This window comes from Magallana gigas, chromosome 3, assembly GCF_963853765.1.
Source record: "Magallana gigas chromosome 3, xbMagGiga1.1, whole genome shotgun sequence".
NCBI lineage: Eukaryota > Metazoa > Mollusca > Bivalvia > Ostreida > Ostreidae > Magallana > Magallana gigas.
This window is the reverse complement of record NC_088855.1, coordinates 55,711,317-55,738,622: the sequence shown is the minus strand read 5'-3', so window position 1 is coordinate 55,738,622 and position 27,306 is coordinate 55,711,317. Positions and strand designations below refer to the sequence as shown.

Here is a 27,306-nt window from a genome sequence, read left to right as displayed (position 1 = left end):
AATTTTAAAGAATGACTGCATCATGTAATGTTGAAGTACCATCATGTAATGTTGAAGCATCATCATATTATGAAGATTACCTACATGAGGCAGTTGAGGCGTTCCATACATATACATATAGTACATGTACAGACTTATCTACATGAACACAATTATCTGTGTACACATGCATACCTGTACATACATAAGAATGCATTGTGATGATACATAATCATGCTAGAATGAATCGAAGTCATTTATAAGAAACGAAAATGGTGTTTCCAAGTTTTGGTTTCATATACTTCACAATGCAAAAAGCTACGATGACAATGCAAAAAGCTACTACACAAACCTGAGGCAAGTTCAACAGAGCAGGCGCTTCGCCAAAATTTGTGTTGCGGGTAAAGGGAATTTTGGCGAGGCCTCGCGAGCGCTCGCTCTGTTGAACACGCCTCAGATTGTACTATACTTACATAGAATAGAACAAAGTACAATAGATCATTTGTAGTATTTGGAAAAACCTTTATTGAAAACCCAATGGCTGTTAGACTATGTGACTTCATGGCTTTGTGTATGACACATAAAGATTAGTAGGAGTAAATGCTCCTGTCAGTTTATAGCTATACCTTTGAAGATAAACAGAAATATGACATATCAGTCTACTCTGAATCAGCAAACGACGAGACCCAAAGACGAGGTGAGATCAAAATTTTATTTTTTCTATTTTTATGTATAAAATACATGTAGTTTACTTGTGCATTTTGAATGATTGACAAAAATTTGAATACAAGCGAGATACAGAGGTTTTAATGCATTGTTTTGTAAACAAAATTCGAGTCTTATCTTTGTTTACAGTCGATGTAGCGTAAAGGAACTACCATTTCTTTCATAAAATGGCTTATGGCAAACAAGATAACGGATTGTGTTTATAATTAAAACATTCACAAAACAAAGAGTTTCACTCTCTGTATCTTGCTTGAAACTCAATATTTGGCGAATATTTAATATACCAATATTAACCATTTTGAACATTAAAAATGGGAAAACAGAATGTGACAAATTTTGAGCCCAAATCGTGTCAACATGTAGGTCCCTTTAATTTTATCTATTTATAAAGATCGCCACGAACTGGGGATTCCCCTAGGTTATCCAGGGTACAACTGAAAGCAGTAAATTGATAAACGGACGGAGATCTAAACTCTTTATGTAAGTATTGATTATTATTTTCATTAATGTTTTCTTAAGTAGTATTGTATGTATATGTAGCACGGCACAAGTTAGTCTAAAATATATGGCTTTTTCTAAAAGCCAGGAAAAAGTCAGGATTAAAAGGCGCAACTTCAATTCACACTCTGTTAATGTTGTTTTCATACAGAATAGTTAAATATACTGAAGTGAATCAATAACATTATACATTTATATGCCTTTGTGCAATCTGTTTTAAACAGAGGCCTAAGTCTCACAGCGCTCACCTGAGCAACAGTGACCTTTCTTTGAACCAAGTATAAACTTTCTCCTTCAGGATTTTGTCTATTATTTTATGGAACTATTCATGGACACTCTGTAGTTTTAGTTTTAGTAAAAATGAATTGTAAAATCCTTTAAACTGTATCTATTATAGAATGCTGTTTGTTTCAATAAGGGTTGGAGGGGGGGGGGTGTGGCAGCGTGTAGGTACATTGCCTGAATCAATGGGCGTGTCCAATCACGTGATTGCATAGCACCCCATGGTAAGAATACACTGTCCCCACTACATTCAAAACATAGGCATCTAACGTTGTATATTTGTTCCCATAATAAAGTATAAATGTCACACACTGGTTTTCACCGTCGTGATGTTTGTTTGGGGAAATTAGCTCAAGGATTAACCTGTGTCTTAATTGCGATACTCTTGCTTCCACAGCACCTGATTGAATCAAAATAAAATCCGTAAATTAAAATAAAAACTGTCTTTATTCAATTGCCGCAAGATGGAAAGTGTCACTTACCATTGCGGTCAATCTACGGACTTTAGTTTTGACCAATCAGGTAACTTGTTTTAAAAAGTTTTACGCCCAATTTCGGCAACATTTCTTTGATGCTTGACACTATTAGCTAAGCCAAAGAAGGTGTTATAACAATTACTCGTATTTCCGCGAAGAAGGCCTGTAACAAAGACAGGATCAACTCGAAGCCGAAACAAAGTAAATAAGTTTTTATTTGAGGCCGAAATGAAATAAATAAGTTTACCTATGTGGAATTTCAAAATGTCAAGCCAAATGCACAAAGGAATTTACCTCCAAAGAAACCGAAATAAGAATGTTTTTCTTGGTATTTAACAGCTTGTCAAAATCTCTTCTGATTGAGAATGTCATCCTAAGTTTACAACAGATGTGGGAATGAATTAGGTAACAAAGAGAAGAAAAAAAAATAGTTTTTCCGAAAAATACTTAAAGCTTACACGCTATAATTTGCGTCAATTTTGAATAAAGGGGAAAATGTATGTGTTTGATTACTGATAAAAGTGACCTCTATGCTGTTAATGATAATGCTCAATTCGATCACGTAACAAATATATCAAATATTAAACAATAAAAAATATTTATTTTCCTGCCAGGAAAGTAATGCCTCCTCGTGAATATCAATTTATCACGTGATATCGACAGCTAAATTTAGTCTGTCATACCACAACTGGTGAAGGGTGAACATCTTCATACTTGTGATAGTTTCACAAAGGAAAGGATATTTTCAGTAAAGCATGAATTTGTCCGATATACGAGTACAAACAAAAGAAAAAAATACAAGCCTGTGAGTAGATATGAATACTTCCTTTAAAAGAATGACGTAGACCTTTGTTTTCCCTTATGTGCTATTCATAGATCCTATAAGTGTTAATGCAGAGGTAAGGGTATCGTGAATGACGAACGTATTTTACTCATTATACGTGTATGTATTTCAAATTAACAACTGTTAAGCATATTAAAAATCAAGTTGGATATTTGATTAAGCAAACAATAACGACCACCTAGTTCTCCGCGGACATGCGCAATGAGGTCGGTTTCGCTCTTCCTTCATCAATATTCATGAAAAGGTATATTTTTCTGGCAGAAAAATAAACAATTAAAAATCTATATCTTTATAACGAGATGGAATTCACCATTGTAATTAACAGATTAAGGATAACTTTTATAAATAGACAAACACATGCGTTTTCACTGTCATTCAAAATTGACGTAAATTATAGCGTGTATAGCTTTAAGGGAAATTGCACGAAATAGTAGATATTATTAAACTAAATAAAATAAAATTTACTCATACATGAGGAAAATCCTAATTGAGTATTAGAATTAATCCAAAATATAAAATCAAAAATATCATGAATTATAAATTCATGTTAATCATAACTGTTACATTAAAAGTTTAAAATTTATCAATTTAAACTTAACTTGGGGGTGCGTCTTTTTACCCCAATGAACCCCAATGATACCCCAATGAACCCCAATGATACCCCAATGAACTTTGAAATACCCAAATGATACTAAGTATGTTCATAATTGATACACTTAATGAATTTTATGTAACAACATGTTACATAAATGAAATTTCAACTACGTACCGTTTTTTCACCGATTGGGATATATCTTGTAATGGTAAATGATTAGAATTTTTTAAGCTAAAATTTGACTCAAAGATTGTTTGTGACCTGTAATTATGTCCTGATGGGAGCTTTGGTCATTTGTGCTAGTTCAACACAACTTTAAGAAAAAGAGACATATCGATTCTTTTCCATTAGAGAAAGATTTCAGTTTTAATATTTTCATTTGTGAGCTTGCTCGCAGTACCTCTAGTTATTATCAAATGACTATTATTATCAAAGTACATTGTATAAATGTATTAAATTATACAAAACATATCCCCAATATTAATAACACAAGGCACCTTTAACTTGTCGGGTCTAATGTATAGATACTAAGCCAGTAAATTGAATATATAGAGCACTGAAAATGGCTAACAACGCGAATTTTCACAATTTCAATTTTTCGTGTCGCTAGCCATTTTTAGTGCTTTATATACGTGCGGACCCATATACGAGGGTTTTTCAGTAATTATTGAGACATTTTCTCTTATTCGTTTAGGAACAAAGATTAACCCTTGAAATTTCACAAAAATCTAAATAAGGATAGAGTTTATTGATGTGGAAAGTTTTCTGTCTACGGCATGAATAGATCATCCCTAGTTAGCTGTTCAACGTGCCTTGGACCAGTGACCCGGCGCAAGTTCTGCAAATTTTTCGCAACGTCATTTTAACGCTTCTTATTGCTCCTGTGTTTTAAACACCTTACAAACGAACAGAAATAAGACTTGTTCTTAATTTCTCATCTTTTGATTTCATTTCAAGATGTCATCATTTACATTTTCTCTCATTCTTGATTTTTTGTGGAAAACATTTCGGGTTTTTTTACACGAAAGTGAAATTACTGTAAATGTCTCCTTCATATGGTGTTCCGATGGGGCCACTTCGACCTTCGCACTTTCGTCTTTAGGTCGAGATGCGAGAGTGCGAAGTTGCGACGGCGAAAGTGCGAAGGTGCGACGGCGAAGGAGCGAAAGTGCGAAGTTGCGACGGCGAAGCGCGAAGATGCGAAGGCGAAAGTGCGAAGGTGCGAAGGCGAAGGAGCGATACTACTATCGCACTCTCGCCTTCGCATCTTCGCACTTTCGCCTTCGCCTTTTTATAATTGTGGAGCTCTCTATCGTTTAAAGACAATTTTAGCTGTATAAAAGGACATCTGAGGCAGACGATGAACTTTTTAGAATTTATTTTCAACAGCCTGCGCAGATCCATAACTTTTTCTGTAGGGGTGGGGTTGATAAATAATTATATTTGTCGGGGGTGGGGAAGGGTTCCGAGACATATTTTGGAGATTTTATTATATACTAGTATAATTAATAAAATTAAATTTTCCGGACCCTCTCTCCCCCTTTACTGCATGTGTAAAATTATTAGTATTGAATTTCCCGGGGGGGGGGGGGGGGCGGACCCCCTCTCCACCTCTAGATCCACACATCAGCAAGGAGTGTCGCATAATGAAATTAGAATGTTACTGTGTTTGATCTACGGTAAACAGACAGCTGGTAAGTGACAGGAGTCAGGAAGTGCATATGTTTACATTACATATGGCGGACATTATATTTTATATGGAGTATATAATAATTAGGCATAGCCAGCACTGGTAAACATATATGTCACATATACACATTAAATATTTATAAACATTCATAGTAAGCACAATGGCCTAGCGCATCCGTACCAATGATATCATAGATTAATCGGAAAACCTTGGCGAGTAAGGTGCCTGCATCAAATTCTATGTAATCGACCGAGACTTTCTGAATGCTATCAAAAAAGGCGAAGGCGAGAGTGCGAAGGCGAGAATGCGAAGTTGCGAAGGCGAGGGAGCGATAGTAGTATCGCTCCTTCGCCTTCGCACCTTCGCACTTTCGCCTTCGCATCTTCGCGCTTCGCCGTCGCATCTTCGCACTTTCGCTCCTTCGCCGTCGCACTCTCGCACTTTCGCCTTCGCAACTTCGCACTCTCGCATCTTCGACCTAAAGGCGAAGGTCGAAGTGGCCCCATCGGAACACCATACCTTCAGTCATTTTGTACATACAATTATTTTAGAACTGTTGACAAAAGTTATCGTGTAAAAAATGCTTGATATTTAGTCCCTTTGTTTTAATTTTAGTAAAACCACCAGTAAAAAAAAATATGACGAACTGAAGCTTTTTATCCCTTGTCATCGTATAGTTTTTGTTTCAGCAATTGCGTGGCCTTAAAAGGTCTTCTTCTGATATTTCAACCAGTTTGAAGTATATTCGCTGCGCCGTCGTGACGTCAAAATTCAAAGTAAAGTCGTTGTCAGATTTCTATTGCTTGGTAAATATATTCGTACCATATTCGTATTTCAACTCAAACATCAGTTAAACTTGGTCAAAAGGTTGTCCCAAAAATTGTAAAATGAACATATATTATTTGATTTCTTATAACATTAACTGTAAGTGAACGGGCACTTAGAAAGGGGATGTTCAAGTTTTTAATCTCAGAGTTTTTGGCTGCGCCAGGTAACCCGACCACCGACTTGTTTATCTACCGCCTTAAAATAATTTGACGACATACAGTCGGAGATCGGAGTTGAACATTGCATACCGAACTGTACGTCATAATAGCCAATGCTTAGTGGAAAGGGTTGCGTAATAACAATTGAAGATTGTCGGTGGAGTGTGTAAATTTTCATGAACGCGGATGTTTAAGGCGAGTTAACAATTGGACTGATACTTAGGATCAAGCAAATCTGATGCAAATAAACACGCATACGCTAGCGTTTTATAATTTCATTTTTATACCATGACAGACATCTTCCCAATTCAAGAGTATCTGATGCGCTCCGCTATACATGAACCGATTTTTGAGAAGCGTTGCGGATCAGAAACCCTTGAATTGGGAAGATGCCATGCAGATTGGATGTTAATACTTATACTTTATTTCAGTGTAAACAATGAACGGATTGTGTTCTACGTCTTTACGAATAAATGATGAATGCAGAAAACGGGAAAGTTGAATGAGATAACCCCTCTCTCCCCAATTGCTTTTTAATTTTGCTCCCCAATTGCTTTAATTTGGGACAGTAATAAAAAATTATAGAGAAATTTGACCTTGGAACAAATTGTATATATCATCCATTCTGTGTGGATTTTTTAAAACTCTGCCAGCTCCTCTAAATATTCAGTCATGGTTTGGATTTTTTATTTTAATTTTAAAGAATAGTTTTTAAAAAAAGAATTAAGAAAACTTTCGGTCAAAAATGAACAAAAACAAAAAGGAAAAAAAACACCTTGATATTAATTATATACATGTACGGTGTTTATTCACACGCTTGCGCGGAAGATCTTTTAACTATGCACACATTTAGTTTCATTGGGGTATTAATATTTCAAAGTTAATTAGGGTATCATTGGGGTTCATTGGGATATCATTTGGTATCATAGGGGTATCATTAGGTGTATTTGGGTATCATTGGGGTAACATTGGGGGTTCATTGGGGTACATGTATCATTGGGGTTCATTGGGGTATCATTGGGGTATCATTGGGGTTCATTGGGGTAAAAAGACGCACCGTTTCCGCTTAACTATAACAGTTTAAAACTGTTATAGTTAAGTTTAAATTGATAAATTTTAAACTTTTAATGTAAAATTTATCAATTTAAACTTAACTATAACAGTTTTAAAACTGTTATAGTTAAGTTTAAATTGATAAATTTTAAACTTTTAATGTAACATAAACATATAGTATGAGATAATACAGAATAAAATTTGGAACAAGGAACGATTATTTAGCACTGACAAAACAATTATTCACAATGCACTTATTCTTTTTTTTACAGTGTTTAAAAGATGGATGAAATCGTTTTCAAATTATTTGTAGAGAGCAGAAATGGCGGAGGTAGCTTCACCTAGCAGTAGTCAAAGAGAGTTTTAAACTGTTATTGTTAAGTTTAAATTGATAAATTTTAAACTTTTAATGTAAAATTTATCAATTTAAACTTAACTATAACAGTTTTAAAACTGTTATAGTTAAGTTTAAATTGATAAATTTTAATGTTACATAAACATATAGTATGAGATAATACAGAATAAAATTTGGAACAAGGAACGATTATTTAGCACTGACAAAACAATTATTCACAATGCACTTATTCTTTTTTTTTACAGTATTTAAAAGAAGGATGAAATCATTTTCAAATTATTTGTAGAGAGCAGAAATGGCGGAGGTAGCTTCACCTAGCAGTAGTCAAAGAGACAACAGTCCACAGAGCACATCGGCCTACGACAGCAGTAAGCAGTTCGATGTGTGCATTTTGACCTGTGACGATGCTCATTGTAACAAGTCCCCCCGCACATTGCTGTCATCTGCCTGTAAAAGGGGCAGTCTAAAAACTAGACTATTTGAGTTAGGAGTTATAGATTTTGACAGACTAGAGGAACAGCTGCCCGCCTCACTAGTGTTTGCTCTTATTGTATGTTACCACAACAAGACAAACTTCAAACAGCTATGGAGGAGACTGAAGGTACACTCTGTCGTTGTTCTAGGAAGTATCGGGAGAATTGATTCACTAGATACTGCACCTTACTGTTCTATGATAGAAACAGAGAAAAATATGAACGAATTTTATCATAAAATCAGTTCCGAAGTACAAGAAAACCGAGTGTATGACGGTTGTCGGGTGGGAAACGATTACACGCAAGGTATTGTGGATGGGAGAAGTCCGTCTGAAATGGCGACGAAAACGACTGAAGATGAAGATTCTGCTCCTATAGGCCTACTTTATTCCGAAAAACATGCTCCAAATTTCCCATCAGATATCCCAGAAGATATTAAAAGTCCGATGTTTGAAAACACGTATGACAATGAAAGCACAGTTTTTAGAGCATATGGTTATGAATCATGCGGGACTACTAATTTAAAAGAAATCTTTGGAGACAACGAGGTATATTCGTGTCTTTCTGACGCTGTGAAGGACGACGTATTTCTAGAGACCAAAACTCTACAGCCTTCTCGTAGTCATTCAGGTTCATTTGTTTCCCAAGATTACATTTTACCAAGGCAGAAATATGAAGGTAAATATCCAGATTACTCCTGTATTTTTAAATATCTTAAAGCTAGTCGGCGGTTGTAGAAAAAAATACTTCGGCGTAAGGATTTTATTAGGTGGTTGCAAAATATACAGTCTTCAACAAACAGCAGTATAAATTCATGGTATTATAATTGCTATCCTAAAAACATTTCGATAAGTTGCAAACTTGTAAATCTATAGAAATAAATTCCACTCAATATTTATGAATATCGGATAATTTTTAAAGAACATAAAACAGAAATTGCCCGAATCCTTCAAAGTTCCTTTTTTGAAGTGCTAAGCATAGCTCAGCACTTTATTGTCGTTAGACTTCTGCTTCCGGTGCAACGATTAACCGCCCCATATGAGCAGTAATATACATCATTTGAACTGGTTAGAGAACCAGTTTCAAGGGTTTACGCACATAATTGGACGGGCTATTGTTGTTCGGGCTATTGAGAATCTAATGTGCGGGGCTTACGTACATCACTGCAGGGGCTGCAACGAAGTGATAAGGGAATAAATTGCGCATGCCGAAGCTGAAATATTAAACAATCAAATCGATTCTTTTTTAACTAAGCTTGCACAAAGTGAATTTCCTTTAGAACTCTAGGTTAGCACTTTTCAGTTCTATCAGTACTTTGATTAAGTATTTATCATTTACATGTAAGTGTGTCTAAATCTAGGATATTGTATGTGTAATATCTGCAAATTCACATGTAAAGACGATATGTAATTAAAGTTTACTTTGCCTTTCTTATTTATTGTTCATTTCTTCAGATTTAGAACACAGGGTTCCAGCAGATATTGTATTAATATACAACCAAGGCAGTTGCAAAGATACCGTTGATTTGGAAAAATATATAACAATCAATGTGATGAAAAAATGTGTTGATTGCAATAACTTCCACGGCTTGGTTACCCTTCTCTCGTGTCACAAAAGAAGTATCCAGATGAATGCATTTCAAAACATTGAAAAGATGTTATACAAAATGAAAGTGAGGCTCTGCAACACTCAGGATTTACTGTATGGAATCACTGACCTACTTTCCCTGGTGGAGCTATGGTCCGGTGACCAGGAACTCCTACTTCTGTTATTGAACAGCGCTTTGACCACGTTTATAATTCTCTTCATGTCCTTTAACGCAAGAGTGGACGATTCTATCAAAAATAAGATCAGAGACGTATGTAGAAACGCAAAAGAGAAAATGAATAAGGTGGAACATCTTCATATCACCGATGAAATACTTAAAAGCGCTTTTGAAAATATTCGGAAATCCGCCGATTGCTTTTGTCATCATTTGGAAACGGTGTCTGTACTTCGAATGGGAAACTGGTCAGATGCGATGAAGAAGGACAACAACAGAGAGAAAATAATAAAGGAATTTACTGAGATGAGCGAGTTAGAACAGTCCACAGTGATATTCGGCCTTTTAAATCAGGTAAGCTGTTTCGACTGGACTCTATAAAAAATTAATATCGAAAGCATTACGCCTTCCCGATATTCTTGTTAACACTAGTGTTTTATATCTTGTAATTAGGTATTGTTACAGACAGGGGGACACCACACCGCTCTCTTTACTGTATTGCAAACTTGCTTGAAAGGAAAATTAAATGTAAAGAAAAAAGAAAATATCTCAATGTTTCCAATGCTTCAACTGACGACAAAAATGGTCAAAATGATATTGGATACAACAGTTTGTCAAGGTATATTTGTCTTTCCTTTTTTCGGATGATTATGATTATCTGATGACATGCAAATATCAATATTAATTTCAACCTTTGTTTTAAACAGCTAAAGAAGCATTGACTGTTTTGAATTTGTATATGGATAGCGCGAAAGTTCATCAAGCTGTTCGAAAGTTTTTCTTGAAAGAGATTGACAGTTTGCTTTTTCATAAAGACAAAAGCATCGTCGGCGAAGTTTTTTATTTCTTGAGCAGAAACAAAATGCATTTACACTTTGATCTGAGACAAACCACAGTTTCCCACATAGAAAAATCTCTCCACCCTTTGAATATCACCATTGATAAGGATTCCTATGTTATCAGTGGCAACACACCATTGCCTCCACACTGGAACACATTTAAAGGAACAATTGATGATTACAACGTCAACGTTCACATTCTTTTGCCATCCAAAAATTGCGTTATGAAAGGAGTAATGGAAGATTACAGAGAAAACTTAGCACTGAAGGAAATTCTAAAAGAACATGAACAGCAGAGAGATATGCTCTATTTGTTATGCAGCGGAGGAATGACGCCACTAGTTTTGCCTCTTGTAGCTTTTCAATGTCGACCCCTGCCTCCCTTTTACATTACATTACAAGACAGAAATCATATCCCGCTGTTGGAATATTTGCTGTCAAAAAGAAAAGAAAAGGACTGGATTACTTTCGAAAACCTTTTTACGATGGCAGCTGATATTCTGAACGCTGTGAAGTTTTTACATTCCAGAGACATAGTTCATCGTGCTCTTACTGCGTCATGTTTTTCCGTCCGAGAAAACGGATCGGTTTACCTGTCAAATCTGGCCACTGCATCAGATGGCCATTTCTCGGAGTTCATAGCAGGTATCAGTAAATTCATTATTACATATTGCATTAAAAAAATAAGTTTAAAGATTTTGTACAGTGTTATACATTTTCTGTACGTTTTAGAATGTACAAGGATACCTCTCAGATGGTCCGCCCCGGAGTCAATCCTGTACGATAAATATAGTAAAGAGAGTGATGTGTACATGGTTGGACAACTCCTTTACGAACTGTTTACACATGGATGTCATCCATATACAGAGCTTTATGGACATTCTTTAGACAGAGTTTTGGAATTGGTAAGATACATACTTGTCTCTTTAATTTGTTTCCTCAGTAACAAGGCTGGAATGAATCTATGTATTCCCCTTTAATAAAATTGAAACCATTGTTGTAGACACAATTCTCAAAATCAAGAACCGTTTTAACAGGAGCTTGGATTTTCGGTTGGATATAAGTATCTAGTAAGCTAAGCTGTCAAATTTTGATCCCCTTTTTTCTAATTCGCCAAGAGAAGCTCATTAATATTTATAGACTGTCAACCCCCCCCCCCAAGATCCAATCTGTTGTGTGAAATTGACGCTGTTTCAATGAAATATACATCCCCGGATGAGGGCGGACGAGTGTCATTGCGTTCAATATATTCATGTCTATTAGCCAATGGCAGAACAGTTAGCCATGAATAGACCTGGCCCTTATCAAATCGGAGCTTGTCACGTACTTCCCAAAGTCCAAGCTCTTGTTAAATCGGTTCTAAATAAGGAATAAGGAATCATTCTTTGAGTATTATGAGGTGATAATTTCGGTCGGGGCGTGATCAAATCCAATAAAGCATTATGATAGATTTAATCACGCCCCGCCCGAAATTATCACCTCATAATATTCAAAGAATGATTCCTTATTACTTATATTTATATAATTTTAAGCCATTGTACAATTAAATATTTAAATATAAAAAAGCAAACCCCACTGGCGCCCCGATTTGGCGTTATGGGTTATAAAGTACAAAATCGATACGTAGTGTTAACGTTATCACAGGCAAAGACACTGGAAAATGTAAATATATACGGATATCAACATGTTCTGCCTCAGATGCGCTTAAAATGTACACATTTTTGTGTCCCTTTTGTAAAGATTGTTTCTGTTGAGACTTTTTTTTGAAGAAAATACTTTTATATTGCACAGTATATTTCACTACTACTGTATTTATCATCTTCCCTTTGAAAGGAGTACGGACTTTCCTCTACCCAAAAATGTTCTGTAAATGAAATGAATCCCTAAAGCTGACATATAGGCGATAGGATACACAGGCAAACGGCGAACTTCTAGTGATCTGAAAAGTTTCCTTTTCCTTTAACATGAAGCTAAGCTGATGTGTCATGCAAAATGTCTAGAAGTTAAATACACTTGCAAACAAACAATAATTATTTTTCGTTTAGATTGTCTTCCAAAACCTTAAACCTATGCAATGGCCATGTATTCCAAAGGACATCCACGAAATCATACTCCTGTTTGTCAATTCCGATCCCCTAGGAAGAGAATCGTTAGACAAAGGCATTCAAAAACTTAACAATCTCTTGCTTAAACTGTCATCAAATCGAGGTAAAGTTGTAATAAATAGTGCTGTGATATAGAAATGAACATAAAGTCGATATCAGAACATCGAAATTATGACAAGCAATTCCACGTTTTAAATAATTAATGCACCGTTTGGGTTACAGCTTCTACAAAGAGACTAAGTCATTCACACAAGGAAGATCAGAGATATCCCAAGATTGACCCTTCTCTACCAAAAGAACCTCAAACGGTAAGAACACGTACCAATCTTTTGCAAGTTGACGTCTCTTACCATGATATAAATTTGGCTGCAAATGCAAAGAGTTGATTCTTTCATTGAAAGCTTAAAACGCGTTTTGTAGCATGAAGAATGCTGTGTTGAGTTAATGCATGAAGAAAGCATGATTGATTCTATTTTGCATGTCTTTATTTTCCTTCCCAAAGGAAACTCCAGAACTCTTTAAAAGACTTAAGAATCAGAACGGGAGTAAGTAATTCCTGGTCATTTGTAACAAAATGTCTCCGCTTTTGAATTCTCTGTACTCATTCTGTACTCACAAATGCACTGTTAAAAGGTCAAATATGTAATAATATACGATGTGTCGATCCCATTTATCAAAAAGGACACAAAAGGTGAATTGCGCTTCGTTATATTATTGGAAGGCCTGCGATTGATTTTTTTTTTGATTTGTTCAAAATTAAAAGAAAATATCCACATTATGAATATATATATATATATATATATATTGGTTAGTTGGACCATTACATTTTTTTTATCTAAATATACTTTTGGATCTTCTTCATATTTTTCTGTTTTCAATTTATTAATACTTTAATAGAAAATATCTGAATAAAGTTTTGCGAAATATTATTGCTTGTTTACAATATTCAAGATCAAGTGGGATGTTGGTCATCTTATATGTGTCTTGAACTTAATTCTATATGTCAAAAACTAAGTACCCTATTTTGAGACAAATCTACAACTTATTTATGCAAGATTCAACTTTTAAACAAGTCGTTGTAGAGTGGACACCAAAGACCCCCTATCATATTTTTAAAATCTTAAATCTTTAGTCTACAGCTGCGCAGTTAAAAGTGATTAAAAAGGGCATTCGTGTAAATCTATACTAGTGTGCGCGTGCGCAGTCTTCATACAATGCAACATTTAAACCCATATTTACTGCTTTTTTTATCCTTTAACAACAGTTTTGGTCAGTTTTGGTTTAATCAAGTCAGTTTAAGAAATGTTTACATTTTTGGTACAAGATGGCCAGACATCCCCCTAAACCGTAAAGTTACCTTTTTAATGCTTAATATGCTTTCATTAACTTTCAGGTGCACACTCACAATAGCTTTTTGATCGGTGAACAATATCACTGATTCTGTCATTCATTAATAAACTGAAATATATAAAATTTCTTTCTCTATCTATTAAGAGGACATTGTTTGCAACTTTTGTCACACTTGATATGAATGTAGAGTATATATTGTTTAACACATTTGGTTGGAAACAATAAAGAACCTTCATTAAGTAATTGTTCAGGACAGGCCGATACCGAATTCATTCTCATATTTGTATTTTTAAATTATGTTTAAGCCATTTAGTCGGAGTTTTCCAGGCTTTATTTCATACCAAAACTTGTTAAACGCAACCTTAATGCATATATTGATTGTTTTAAAACTATTAACAAATTTGTTTAAGATTGCATAACTTTATCGTTTCTGTAAATGCTATTGTTATCATAGTTTCTGATGTTAAGGTATGAATACATTTCAGAGATTGATCCTTTCGTAAGTTATACAAATTTGCGAAAATCCAAAAGAAAACCGAAAACGATTCTTGCCATTTCTGAAGCTGATATAACATCAAGTGATGCTCCATCCATACTAAAAAAGGTAAGAGAAAAGTTTGTTTAAAATATTTCATATCATTTCATGAGAGTTTACTGATTTTTACAACTTTATTTTGTATTATCTTTGAATTACGCAGGATTTAAAACTGATCGTACAAGAACCGATATCCCCGAAGTTCTACGAGATGTACTTTACCGATCTAAGCCAATCATCGCTTCAGGAAACTCTCAACATATTAAAATGGCCGCCCGCGAGAGAGAAAAACCCCTGGATCTTGGTATATATTTTATAAGCTGATTCATAAAAAACCTTTCAAAACAACTATTATAATCTAAAATATTTCATCGTATAATTGAATAAATCAGTTTTGATCCTGTAATCCATATGAATTATTTTAGCATTTCACGTGCTTCTTTGGGGAGTCACTGTCCCAACTATCACTGAGAAGATGCTTTGGGGACCCAGATGATCAAGAAAACAACATCAAGTACTCCTGGCTCGTGCACTACGCTGTCAAGTTTATCAATGAGTTACACGGAAATGGATGGATCTTGCGTCACATTTGCTGCCAGAATCTCCACTTTGACAGTGACAACCAAAAGGTAATTGAAAATTCTGGCAATTGGATTGTATTTCTTAAACATAAATATATTAACATATTTGAAGGACTTCATCTTTGGTCTTTAAAAAAAGGAAATAAACGATAAATAATAAAAGATCCTCTTTTTATGTTTTTTTTTACCTCAAAGGCAACAATAGTTGTCTTGCTTTGGTAAAGCTTCCCATACTGTTTACATTTAACAATAAAACAAAGCAGAAAACAAAATGTACCTTAAAGTCATGATACAGAGACACAGAACAGCGTACCGTATTTAATCTTCTTACAGGTATTCTCCACAAAATTGGGGCGACTGGCCTATATAAGTCCAGAGGAAGTCTTGGATGACAGTATCATTGATGAAGTTTTCAATGACCGCAGAAACTGGTAATTATTTTTCTTGAACGATGAAAGAAGATAAACTTTATTATCTTCCTCTTCTAGAAAAGGTTAATGGTTAAAGTCCACCATTAGTAATTTTTGGTAGGTTCATGCTACATTTGTTATACTCTTCTATGTAAGTTGTGTAATGTTTTCAACTGTTATCTTATAAGTTCTGTAAAAACATGGAATTAAAGAACATTATTTTCGGTAATTCTTGGAAGCACTCACCTTAATAAAAAAGAGTTCTTAGTTTTGACAAATAATAAGATATTAGGACGATATCCATATGTATGGCATGAGAAATAGATTCATCCTTGCAATGTTGTACGGTAAAATAGCTTTGGTTCACTTTACTGATTTTGTTTTGCAGGTCCCCTCTTGAAATTCTGCTGTATGGTCAATACTCAAGAGAAGGGGACGTTTATATGCTTGCAATGGCAATTTACGAGTTCTACATGGGACTTGAAATTAATATAGAGAATCCCGTTTCCTCATTTATGAAATGCGTACCTTTTTGTAGAGTACCAAAGAAAGAGGTAATATACGTAACGATGCATTGTTCTTCTGTCTTCAGACCCAGACTTTGACTTAAGTTACAGTTTAGACACAAGTTGTATGGGTTTTATAAAAGAGCTAAAACTTCCATTGAAGGCGCTAACAAGCTACTTAGGGTGGTATGGATCTATGGGACACCTGACAATATTAACGTGTATAAAAGTACACAAGAATCAAAATACTTTCACCGTTTTAGAATTTTCAAATTTTCACAATATTTGACCTAAAAAAAGGGAAAGGAAAAAATTATAAAAGCCCCAGCGGGATTCGAACTCATGACTTAAAGATTCGAAGTTAACACTCTAACCAATTGCGCTACGCTGTTGGATAACAATTTTGGGAAAGAAAAGGTTCATAAAATTATCACTAGATTTTATTGTTTATTTAGATCGGATATACGTCACAAAATGGAGGTGTCCCATACCACCTTAATCTCCTATACTATTTGTCAAAATAAGACAGTCATAATCTTGCCAATGGATGGTGACAGGATACTTGCCATTAAAAAACCCCGTTGTTTTTGTACTTTTGTAGTTAATCGAGCACCTTTTATCTGGGGAAGTACCACAAAGGCCAATGTATTGTCCTGAAGAACTTTATGAGATAATGGACAGGTGCTGGAACAGAGATAGAACCAGGAGACCTACCTGTGCCGAATTCCTACAGGTTACATCCAGGTCAGGCTGCACCTCATCACTAATCTTCTTTTATGTCATCTGAGTCGTTCAGGTGACCTACATGTATTGTTATCCGTTTTTGTCCGTCAACGTGCGCCGGTTTTAACATTTGAACGTTTACATTTCTTGTTTTGTAAAAATGATCAATTAATGAATTAATAATTCGTCTTTATTTTATTCAGATTGGTTTCCATACAAGATGAAGATTCGACAGGCAACATTCCAGAAGAAGTGTACTCCACCCTCCCACATGATATCCCAGAACTTCCCCCACGACGCTTTGACTCCGTCTACATGTACAGTACAGCTAATCCAGCGCCATGTCTTCAGCAAACAGATACCGAGAACGAATATTCAAGTTATAATTATCAGTCTTCTTTGGAAAATCAAATGAACCCCCGTGGTCAGGTTAAAGTCAATCCATTGTATGGATTTGATAGAATGGACTCTAAACGCAGCAACTTTAGAAGGAGTACAATGAAAGGAACCGTTCGTAAATCAAAACCCTTTGACCAGAGTAGGAACTGGTCATTGAGAAAGAGTCCAACCAAAGAACAGGAACGTCAAAGCACTGATACATTTTCCAGTACAAATTCTGGCTTAAACTCAGGTTTATCATTTGCTAACATGAGCTCATGCAATTCTGATAATTCGTTAATGATTTCACACAGTACGTTTTCCATTGCTAATTCTAGTCTGGACTCAAGTTTTGCAAACCCGAGTTCGTGTAATTCTGACGCAGATTCACAAACTTACCAAGATTGTTTTTCAGTAACAACAGACAGACTGAATGAGATGTCACGACACCTTGAGGCTGAGGCAGTGACATTAGATCTATCGTCAGGTAACGATAGAAATAACACGACAGAACGTGCTATTGAACTCGTCGAAAATCAGGATGACCAGGATATTTCAGTCAGACAATTAAATAGTCTATTTGAAGGTGTAGACCAAGGTGATGACAGTTACCTGACGGTCACCTGAAACCGGTGTATGCATATGTAAGGACCATGTATGGACACCCATTTCACGAGGACATCGGCGTTGTCTCAACGTTGTTTGATGTTAAGAAATTGTCTCCCGTATAGCCTAACACAATTTGGCCATGAATTATAAACCCAGATATAAAGCTACTTTTTACATGTACTTATAAATCATACTCGGTAGATGTAAATGTACACAATTAAAATGCTTTCTTTGACGATTCATGCGGGTTATGAAGATAGCGATCATTGCTGAAAAAAAATTACATAACCCGCTAACGCGCGTACGGGTAATTTCATATCTATCCTTGTATAGCTTTGATTTATAAACATGTACCTAATTAATGATCACAAAAATCTTATTTACAATAAAACATCAAATTGAATGTTTTTATAAATCAATCTTTAAAAGAATGAAACGCTGAATTTAGCTGTAAAATAAAATTAAAGCGTACATATTTTTGCTGTTATTTTTCTTTTTTTTAATGATCAAAATATACATGTAGGTTTACAGAGAAGTACTCTATATGTATTTTATATAGACATCTTGGTTCAGAGGTGGGTCAATAGTAAGAGCATATGCATTGTCTGTAATCAATTTTTCAACTGATCTTGTGGAAAGATACATCAAAATGAAAAAAATATGTAATATACTGCTATTCGTTGAATCGCCATAAGACGTGTAGCATCGAATAGGGGAAAGGGGGCATACCCTGCCTTACATCTTCAGGAATTTTATATCGTTATGTTAATTTTGGTAAACATATGGGCCAAGTATTGTTCAGGATAAATTTCGTACTCATTTATAATTAGGCCTTTGTTTTCAGAGTGATGCTCTATGGACATCATATATATATATATATATATATATATATATATATATATATATATATATATATATATATATATATATATATATATATATATATATATAAAGAATAATACATACCCTTTTCCATATCACAGCTTGTATCAGCCCGAGACTCCAATATCAGCCCGAGGGCTGAATATATACTATATATACTATCCATGATAAAGCTACAAAAAGATTAAATATTCTTAGATTGCTTTAATATAAAGTTAATCGCAAAACTCTTGTCAAGATATATTTTGCTTTTATCAGACCTGTTCTTGAATAATCTGATGTTGTTTGGGATACTGTTCAGAAAAGGATGCTAAGATTTTCAAGTTGAAGCAGCCAGAATTATCACAGAATACTAAGGTGTAATTCCTCTCATTCAAAGCTATATGATGAATTAGGTTATGGCCTTTTACAAACTAGGAGAAAATTTTATAAGTTAATCTTATTTGTGAAAATTATGAATGGTTATTCACCCCAAAATTTATATAAATTATTAGAATCATATCGTCCACCAGTTCACACTTATAATCCAAGAACCAGCGCTGTACAGCTTAAAATTCCACAAATAAGAACAACATCCTATATGGGCAGTTTTCCCCCTTCCACCGTCAAACCAGATCCCATTAGAAATACTTCTAGTATATCCCCCTTCAAAAGCCCATTAAATTCCTATTTTTGTAGGAAAATATAATGAAGTTTTTAATTTGGGACACGTAAATATAATATAATACATTGTCAATGGCAGATATGTTAATCATGGTTTAACAGGAATCGCAATGTGTGCATGGTATAATTGTGCAAATATTATTGAAGATGCTTATCATTATTATTTCAAATGTCTTAAGTATAAATCATGTAGAATTACACTTTTTCAAGCCATAAAAAATATCATTATTAGTTCTGATCAATTTTTTGAAAAAAGTGAAGATATTGGTTTGTTAAAATTAAATTTTCAAAATGTTTTTTATAAGAAAAACAGTCAGTTTCCAATTGAATAAAATTAGGAGGTACTACTTTCTTAGAAAAATTGATAATGCTTATACATGTATTTCTCTCTCTGCTTGAGAAGTTTTCGTCTTTAAGTTGAAATTACAGTATTCGTTGGTTTGTCCGTAAATGCTGTACCTAGTTCTAAAAGTTCAACGAAACGATTTCACCAGAAATATGACAACCCCCATAAATAATCATTTACTTTAATCAACATGTTTTAATTACCTAAAATATTATTCATGCCCGACCTTGTTCGAGGACTTCATGTACAGGGTCTTATATTATCGGATTAGTAAACCGAATTTGGTTTTCTATATAAGTTTTCAGTTCCGGTTTTGTTGGCGCATGCCTTGTCAATTCTACTACACGTGAGTTTGTGATTGCAGTAATAAGTAGTGTCACAGTACACAAAAAAGAACTGAAATGTCATGGCTTTTCGGAATGGGGGGCGGGGGACAGGGGCCTCCATCGGTACCCCTCCCATCATCAGGAGGCGATGGAAAAGACGGCTCTGACCCACCGAAGCCTCTAACAAAATCAGAGATGGAATCTTATCGATTCGATTCTGCTGCTTTGGAGAGAGCTGCACAAGCCGCGAGGGAGCTAGAGAAATCAAGTAAGTCATCATTTCAATGCACAGCAAAGCTTATTTATTATTAATTTATTTTCTTTGTAAAAGTCTTGCAAAATTGTAACGAATGTGCTCAACGAGTTTTCTGATGAAATCAGAAATGAGCAGTTGACAGTTCAAGGTTATGAAACAATTTTACTGTTCTAACCATTATTATTCTTTTCAAATTTTATTATTTGTTAAGGTAATGCCAAAGAAGCTCTGGAGTTATCAAAACTGCAGGAACAAACGAAGCAAATCGAAACCCAGTCGAAAACGAAGGTAAAAATGAAGTGGTTGGACTTTTTATCTGTTGAATTATCACTAATAATGTTATTTAATATTTTGTGTCATTAAAATTTAAAACATATTGGTCCACAACATTACCTTCTTACAATGAAAAAAATTAAAAGCGTTTTCATCTTTATAAATGAATGATGTATAGGGTATGAAGATGTAATCCGAATTTTCTCGAAATTTTAATGCAATGTAAGGACATGTGGAAACAAACTTGTATGAAGACCTATGTGTAGATAACAATGATTAAAACATAATGTACAAATAATAATGAAATTTTAGGAAATGGAAGCTCACATTGAACAAATGAAGCTTCAAGCTATAAAAGTACAGGAAGAGGAGCGGAGGAAAACTATGTCCAAGGAGGCAGAACTTCATCAACAGAAAGCTCAGTACCAAGACCAGTTAGCGCGACGGAGGTACGACGACCAACTCTCACAGCAGGTAATCCTTTTGTCAGTTAGCGCGACGGAGGTACGACGACCAACTCTCACAGCAGGTAATCCTTTTGTCAAAATTAATGTTTAGATAATATTAAAAAGACATGACAAGTACTTATTTTTATTACATCATTTATTGACAAGAATCTAAAGGGTCAGACAGATGTCACAGAATGGGAGAAATAATGACCGTCCAGACCAGGATTGAACTCCAGTCAGGTCTGTCACTATTATTTCCAACCCATTACTTTTGGTGCCATCTTAGTTCAGGAACTGACAAGTTAAATCTAACCAAGGGAAAGATACTTGGATGTTGATCTTCGAGGTTGAAGATCATTGAAAGGGAGAATATGACAGTCACTCTGGATGTTGATCTTCGAGGTTGAAGATCATTGAAAGGGAGAATATGACAGTCAGAGTGACTGTCAGACCAGTTCAAACGCAAGTGCCAGATTGCAGTTGGTAGAGCATCTGACCAGAGATTCAGGTGGCCTGGGATTGAATACGAATCTTGCCATCATTATTACTTTCTGTAAAGTCTTGTTAAAGTTAACATTAAAATATATTTTTATTATTCCATATTTTTTCTAATTTCAGGCAAGATTGCAAGAAGAAAATTTGAGGAAACAAGAGGAATCAGTTGCTAAACAGGAACAAATGAGAAAAGGTGGGCCGCCATTGCTTGTATAAATAAATAGTTTCGTTATTTTAAAAGTGATTTATAAAAGTCTTTGTTGGGTGCAAAATGAAGCTAATTGAAATGATACAAGCAGTCATGTTCATGTATGAAACAATAGTAAACAATGGATGACAGCAGCAAGAGCAAAGTTTTGATAAGTGAAGATTCTCTAACCAACAAACACTTTTAATTATTCTGAAAAAAATTTACACTGTTCCATTTACATGTATGTGTGTGCTCCAGTTATATGGATAAGCTAATAGCTACCTGTACAATTGTATTTTACAACAGGGCTACAACACAAAATTTATCTAAAATAATTAAGTGTGGCATAGGACTAGGTCAACTTGCTTTAACCATTATATTGCTCATTACAAACAGATTATTCAATTTGGTATTAAATGAGTATTGATAAATGAACTGATGAACACTCTGATTTTTTTCCTTTTTAATATGTTTAGTTTTTTGTTAATGAATGATCTCAATATCTTTAGCTACATTGGAGCATGAATTTGAACTCAGGCGAAAAAATGAGCAAGCTCGAATAGAAGCCGAGATGAAAGCCCGTGGCCAAATGGAGAGAGAGAACATCGATCTAATTAAAGAACAAATCAAACTTAAGGCTCAAGAGAAGAGAGAGACTGTTTTAGAATCAATTAAGTAGGTATTGTTAAACTAAAATAATAATGGTTTTTAAAGGGAGTGGTTGTTCTGGTCTTTGTACATTTAAAAGTGTTCTTATTTTCCAAAGGACTGCAGGATCTGTTCTAGGATCTGGACTTCAAGCCTTCATCACAGACCGTGACAAAGTGGCAGCAGCGGTATGTTGTGTTTACTTGCTGTATCTGTTAGCAAACAATGCTCACTTTCTACTTTCTTGCTCGCTATAGAAATGCAATGACATTTATAAAGTTTTGCATTGATCCAGGCAGTAGGTTTAACCATGGCAGCAGTGGGGATATACGCCGCCAAGCACAGTACGGGAGTAGCAGCACGCTACATAGAGGCCCGCCTTGGAAAGCCCTCACTGGTCAGGGAAACCTCGAGACTGACGGCAGGGGAGGTCATCAAACACCCGATAAAGGTACTGTGGAGAGATCAGAAAGTCTGTACTGTAGTGCATTGTGAACTTATCTATAAAGGTAACACTGGAAAGGTAGGCAAATCAGTGTAAGAAGTGCAGACACAGCATTGTTATTGACAAAAAACCAATACAAGTAAGTAATATTGTAATCAACACCAAAATCAGTGTAGCATTTTAATATATAAAATGTCTAAAAGTAGCTTTCAGAAGAAATTTCATGATTAAAAGCAAATATAAAAGTCTGTTGATGCAAAGTTGATATTCTCTTCCACTCTGTATGAATTAGTTATTTCATTTTTCAGACAACCAAGAGGTTATTAAATAAACCTGAAGATGCACTGAAAGGAATTATTTTAAAAGTATGTATGAAAATAGCAATTCTGTTGTATATTAATAGATTCATTGCTTATCTTTTGTATTTCATTGATTTAAAACAAATGTAACAAATTTTATAGCCAGAACTTGAAGAACGACTTAGGGATGTTGCCATAGCAACCAGGCATACAAAGAAAAACAAGGGATTTTACAGAAATTTGTTGATGCATGGTCCTCCAGGAACAGGAAAGACAATGTTTGCCAAGGTGAGAGCCATTATAGTTGGCTAGAGTTATCATTCTTTGTAATGAAGTTAAGCCATGTATGAAATAACGCCTCATCTATAGACTTAAATCAATGCTTATATTCATAAAAATTTCAAACTTGCATATATTAGTCCTTTCATAGTTTGTAAAATTATCATTATTTATTAGTTAGAGCATTTTGTAACTGAAAATTAAAGATTGGGGATTTAGAAGTATTTAAATTTGCTTGTATTTTGAATTTGTTAATTAAGGTTTATGTGTTGAATGAATGAGTTGATATATTGTTTTATGTTTAGAGTCTTGCGGTGCATTCTGGCATGGATTACGCCATTATGACGGGCGGTGATGTGGCTCCGATGGGCAAGGAAGGGGTCACTGCCATGCATAAGGTGTTTGACTGGGCAGGGGCCAGCAGAAGGGGGTGAGAATTCACATAATATAATATGAGAGTGGTATAATTCAGACAATCTAACAGAATATTTTATAGTCTTTTTAACTCAAAACAGAATAGAGACTGTGCAGATCAGTAAGCGTTTTATTACACAATGCCAACTAAAATCACAAGTAAATTTAGCTGTCACTTAATCCTTATACATAGAAATGACTCTATTATGGTAAATTGGCTGAAGATTCTATTGCTTTATTTTTGGGGTGGTGGGGGGAGATTCTGATGTTTTATTTTATTTATATTTTGTACTACAATGAATTTACAGGGTGTTGTTATTTGTTGATGAAGCAGACGCATTCCTCAGAAAAAGAAGCAAGGTAGGCTAAACAACACACAAACTGTTTTCTGTGACTGATACAATGATAAATTTTTGTTTTTGGAGAAGCAGGTCTTAAGTATAAGTTCAAGTCAATGTTAGTCACAAAAAGACCTTAATTGTGGATGATGAGAATTTCACTAATGTCAGATGTTGAATTTGATGTGGTCATTTCAGGAACACATAAGTGAGGACATGCGGGCCACATTGAACGCCTTTCTGTACAGGACAGGAGAACAGTCGTCCAAGTGAGTGTGCGAATGGTCTACTCTGTATATCCTCATTCTTTTGTGAATGACTTCCGCTCTGTTGTGTTTTGTTGCATTAGTATAAACATTATAGAAGTTCTATTTGATATTTTACTGATCAACAATGTCATTTGGTGCGTTTGTTGATGATTTTTGAAAGATTTATCTCCATGTGGTTTTATTTAAAAACTCATTACTTCAACTTAATAATTATATATGCACATAATTTAATGCCTCTGAGCAGGAGATTTAGAGACAGAAATAAAACTCCTCTTGAACCTAGTGCTTTTAATGGCCAGATTGTGATCAGTATTATTGTTTTTTCTAACCATTAGTCATTCGATCTATCTTGTTTCCTGCCAGAATCATATTGCACAAATTTGATTCCAGATCACAAGACTATAGAAATTGGAGGAACAAAGGTGTAATGATTGATTTCCTTTAAAGGAAAAAGGAAATAAAAGATTTCATTCTTCTTAGAAATGCATAGGGAGAGAGACCAAAAATTAATTATCTAGTTTGTTTGAAGCTGTCAGTCTTTTGTCTCATTTTGAATTATTGCTGATTTTCCCCCCATTTTCTGCGTAGTCTTGTAAATCACCAGTTTCATTCAACCTTATTAATGATATTAAGGTAAGACTCATTCAATTCTTCTTGATCCAACCATTTGGACTATTGAAGTATCAAATAAATTTCCATGCTTTTTATTCTCATAGAATAATGTTTATAGGAAATATTGCGCTCATTTTATTTTGCCCCTTTGCCCTAGTTGTCAGTTGGCAAATTTTAGATTGGATGAATTGACAGAGTCATCTATTTTATAAAATGACTGTGTCTGTGTGAATTTAAGACAGGGCAAACTCGTTAACAAGTGTAGAAGGGCGAAAATAACATGGGGCAGAATCACACGGTATACAGTAATTGTGATCAAACTGCAAGGCACGGTTGTTCATTAAATTCTTTTTTCAGAATAATAAATATTTTGAAATTAAAAGTGTTACAATTATAATTGAAAGTATTGATAGTCATTAAGCTGATTTTTATACTCTTCATATCACTCTCTACAGATTTATGTTGGTGTTGGCCAGTAACCAGCCCGAGCAGTTTGATTGGGCCATCAATGACAGAATTGATGAGATGGTTGAGTTTGGGGTACCCACCCTTGACGAGAGAGAGAGGCTCGTTCGACTTTATTTTGATAAATTTGTCCTGAAACCCTCCATGGAGGACAAAAGGTAAGTTTAACTTGACAGGGACACTTTATCAGTATGCATAAACATTTCTAGGTGTGGGTTATTTGCATTACATATGCCTCCAAAAAATAAAATGAAAATTCATTTATTTAATCATAGAGATAATACATACAAGTACTTTTAAAATCATGGATCCATGTTTTTAGTGACATCTGGAAACACAATATTCATGTTTAATGCTAATTTTGACTACCCCTGAACATGCATTATTTTTGTCAGTGAAATTTGAAACCAAGCATACAATTTTTGTTGTTGATGTTAATAATTAAAACATGAAGATAAATGAAGAAGTAGTTAATTTTCATAATTTTAGAATTGTGATGGGTTGTTCTTTACAAGTATGCCCTTGAGGTGTCACATATTTCAAGGAAGTAGGATTGGTTGTGGGTATTGATCCCAGTAGAATAATAGACTCACTAAGCATCCAATTACTTGTCAGTGTCATGACTCTTTGATGTTACAGCAAGACAAAAAAGGTCCGAGTAACACTCATAAATAAGAAACGTAGAATACTACAGTAAAATTACCGTAGATTGGTAATGAATAAAAAGTATTAGGATGGGCATTGTCATCATACATGTATTCATTCTATATTTGATAGGTTGAAGTTAGCCGAGTTTGACTACAGTGCCAAGTGCTCTGAGATAGCCAGAATCACAGATGGTCTGTCAGGTAGAGAAATCTCCAAGCTGGGCGTTGCTTGGCAGGTAAGAAGTACAAATGTCTGTTTTGTCTTCTCATTGGAACATGCATATTACCACATAAAATGTTGAGTTTTTGAACACAGCCCCGACAAGATGGCAATATAGATATTCTTAAGTATAGATGAAGTCACTAAGTTTAAGACACATTACTTTATTTTAATTCTTACACGCGTTATCTTTTTCCTGTTCACAGGCGACAGCGTATGCTTCGGAAGACGGCGTTCTTACAGAGCAGATGATCGACGATCGTGTAAACGACGCCGTCCGTCAACACAAGAAGAAGGATCTGTGGCAGAACGAACAGGAAGTGAAGGAAGAACAGGAACTGGGCACTGCCTACACCTCAGAAAAAGACCGTGCAGCGGACATTACGCCACCACAGAGCAAGCCTGGAGCCGATCATAGTAAACCATCCAAAGGCAGCTAACAATAGTACAGCTCTAGGGAGTCCATTAACTGTGTGTCAGAGAGCTGTAGGTAGACTGGGGCTCTGGGACGAGTTTTAAATGATGACCCAACTTGAAGAATTGGGGAGTGTGACAGTGTTATAGGAGGGAGAGCTGGACCAACCAGTTGTTAAGCAGTTCAATTAATATTGTGATTTTTTATTCCATTCTGAGCTGCAGGCATTTTATGTATATGTACAGTCTCCTGTTTTACATTTATATAAACTGATTCACTGCCACAAAATGAGCATGGGAAAAATTTCATGTAGATTTCTATGATCATTCATGATGTGTAAATGTGATTCTGTGATTCTGTAGTTGTTTTGAGTACTGCTAATATAAAGTAAATATGTCATCCACTGAGAGTGAGTTTATTTATCAGTACAAATGCAGAGCACAATCAACTAAATATTTGTGTTAAAAAATGTTTAATTATTTCTGCATTACTATTGTATAATTGATTGGTATCTCGGTCCTGTCCAAACTTTGTAGGTCTTCGCCATGGTTACTTGTATGGCTGTTAGCAATGAGCATATGGTACATGTATGTTTGCCATGGTTTCTAGCAATGACATTG

At 34.9% G+C, this 27,306-nt stretch overlaps 2 protein-coding genes across 2 annotated transcripts; both read left to right on the top strand.

Annotated features, from left to right (window-relative positions):
• Positions 1 to 353: 353 nt before the first annotated feature.
• On the top strand, positions 354 to 18,230 carry LOC105337423 (uncharacterized). The gene is made up of 17 exons (XM_066080494.1): positions 354 to 676; positions 1,097 to 1,185; positions 7,771 to 8,635; positions 9,412 to 10,073; positions 10,173 to 10,338; positions 10,427 to 11,203; positions 11,291 to 11,463; positions 12,604 to 12,766; positions 12,886 to 12,971; positions 13,166 to 13,208; positions 14,499 to 14,617; positions 14,712 to 14,852; positions 14,974 to 15,177; positions 15,463 to 15,560; positions 15,928 to 16,093; positions 16,647 to 16,789; positions 16,972 to 18,230. The coding sequence occupies exons 3-17, from the start codon at positions 7,780 to 7,782 to the stop codon at positions 17,771 to 17,773; spliced, it is 4,599 nt and encodes a 1,532-aa protein (XP_065936566.1). The 5' UTR covers positions 354 to 676; positions 1,097 to 1,185; positions 7,771 to 7,779; the 3' UTR covers positions 17,774 to 18,230.
• A 1,733-nt stretch (positions 18,231 to 19,963) lies between these two features.
• LOC105331221 (ATPase family AAA domain-containing protein 3) lies at positions 19,964 to 27,093 on the top strand. Its single transcript, XM_066080492.1, has 15 exons — positions 19,964 to 20,240; positions 20,440 to 20,516; positions 20,814 to 20,975; positions 21,569 to 21,638; positions 22,145 to 22,310; positions 22,402 to 22,471; positions 22,579 to 22,734; positions 23,037 to 23,093; positions 23,190 to 23,315; positions 23,612 to 23,736; positions 24,029 to 24,080; positions 24,257 to 24,327; positions 25,395 to 25,562; positions 26,182 to 26,287; positions 26,478 to 27,093. Exons 1-15 carry the CDS (start codon positions 20,048 to 20,050, stop codon positions 26,709 to 26,711), a joined length of 1,833 nt encoding a protein of 610 aa, XP_065936564.1. The 5' UTR covers positions 19,964 to 20,047; the 3' UTR covers positions 26,712 to 27,093.
• The last annotated feature ends 213 nt before the right edge of the window (positions 27,094 to 27,306 follow it).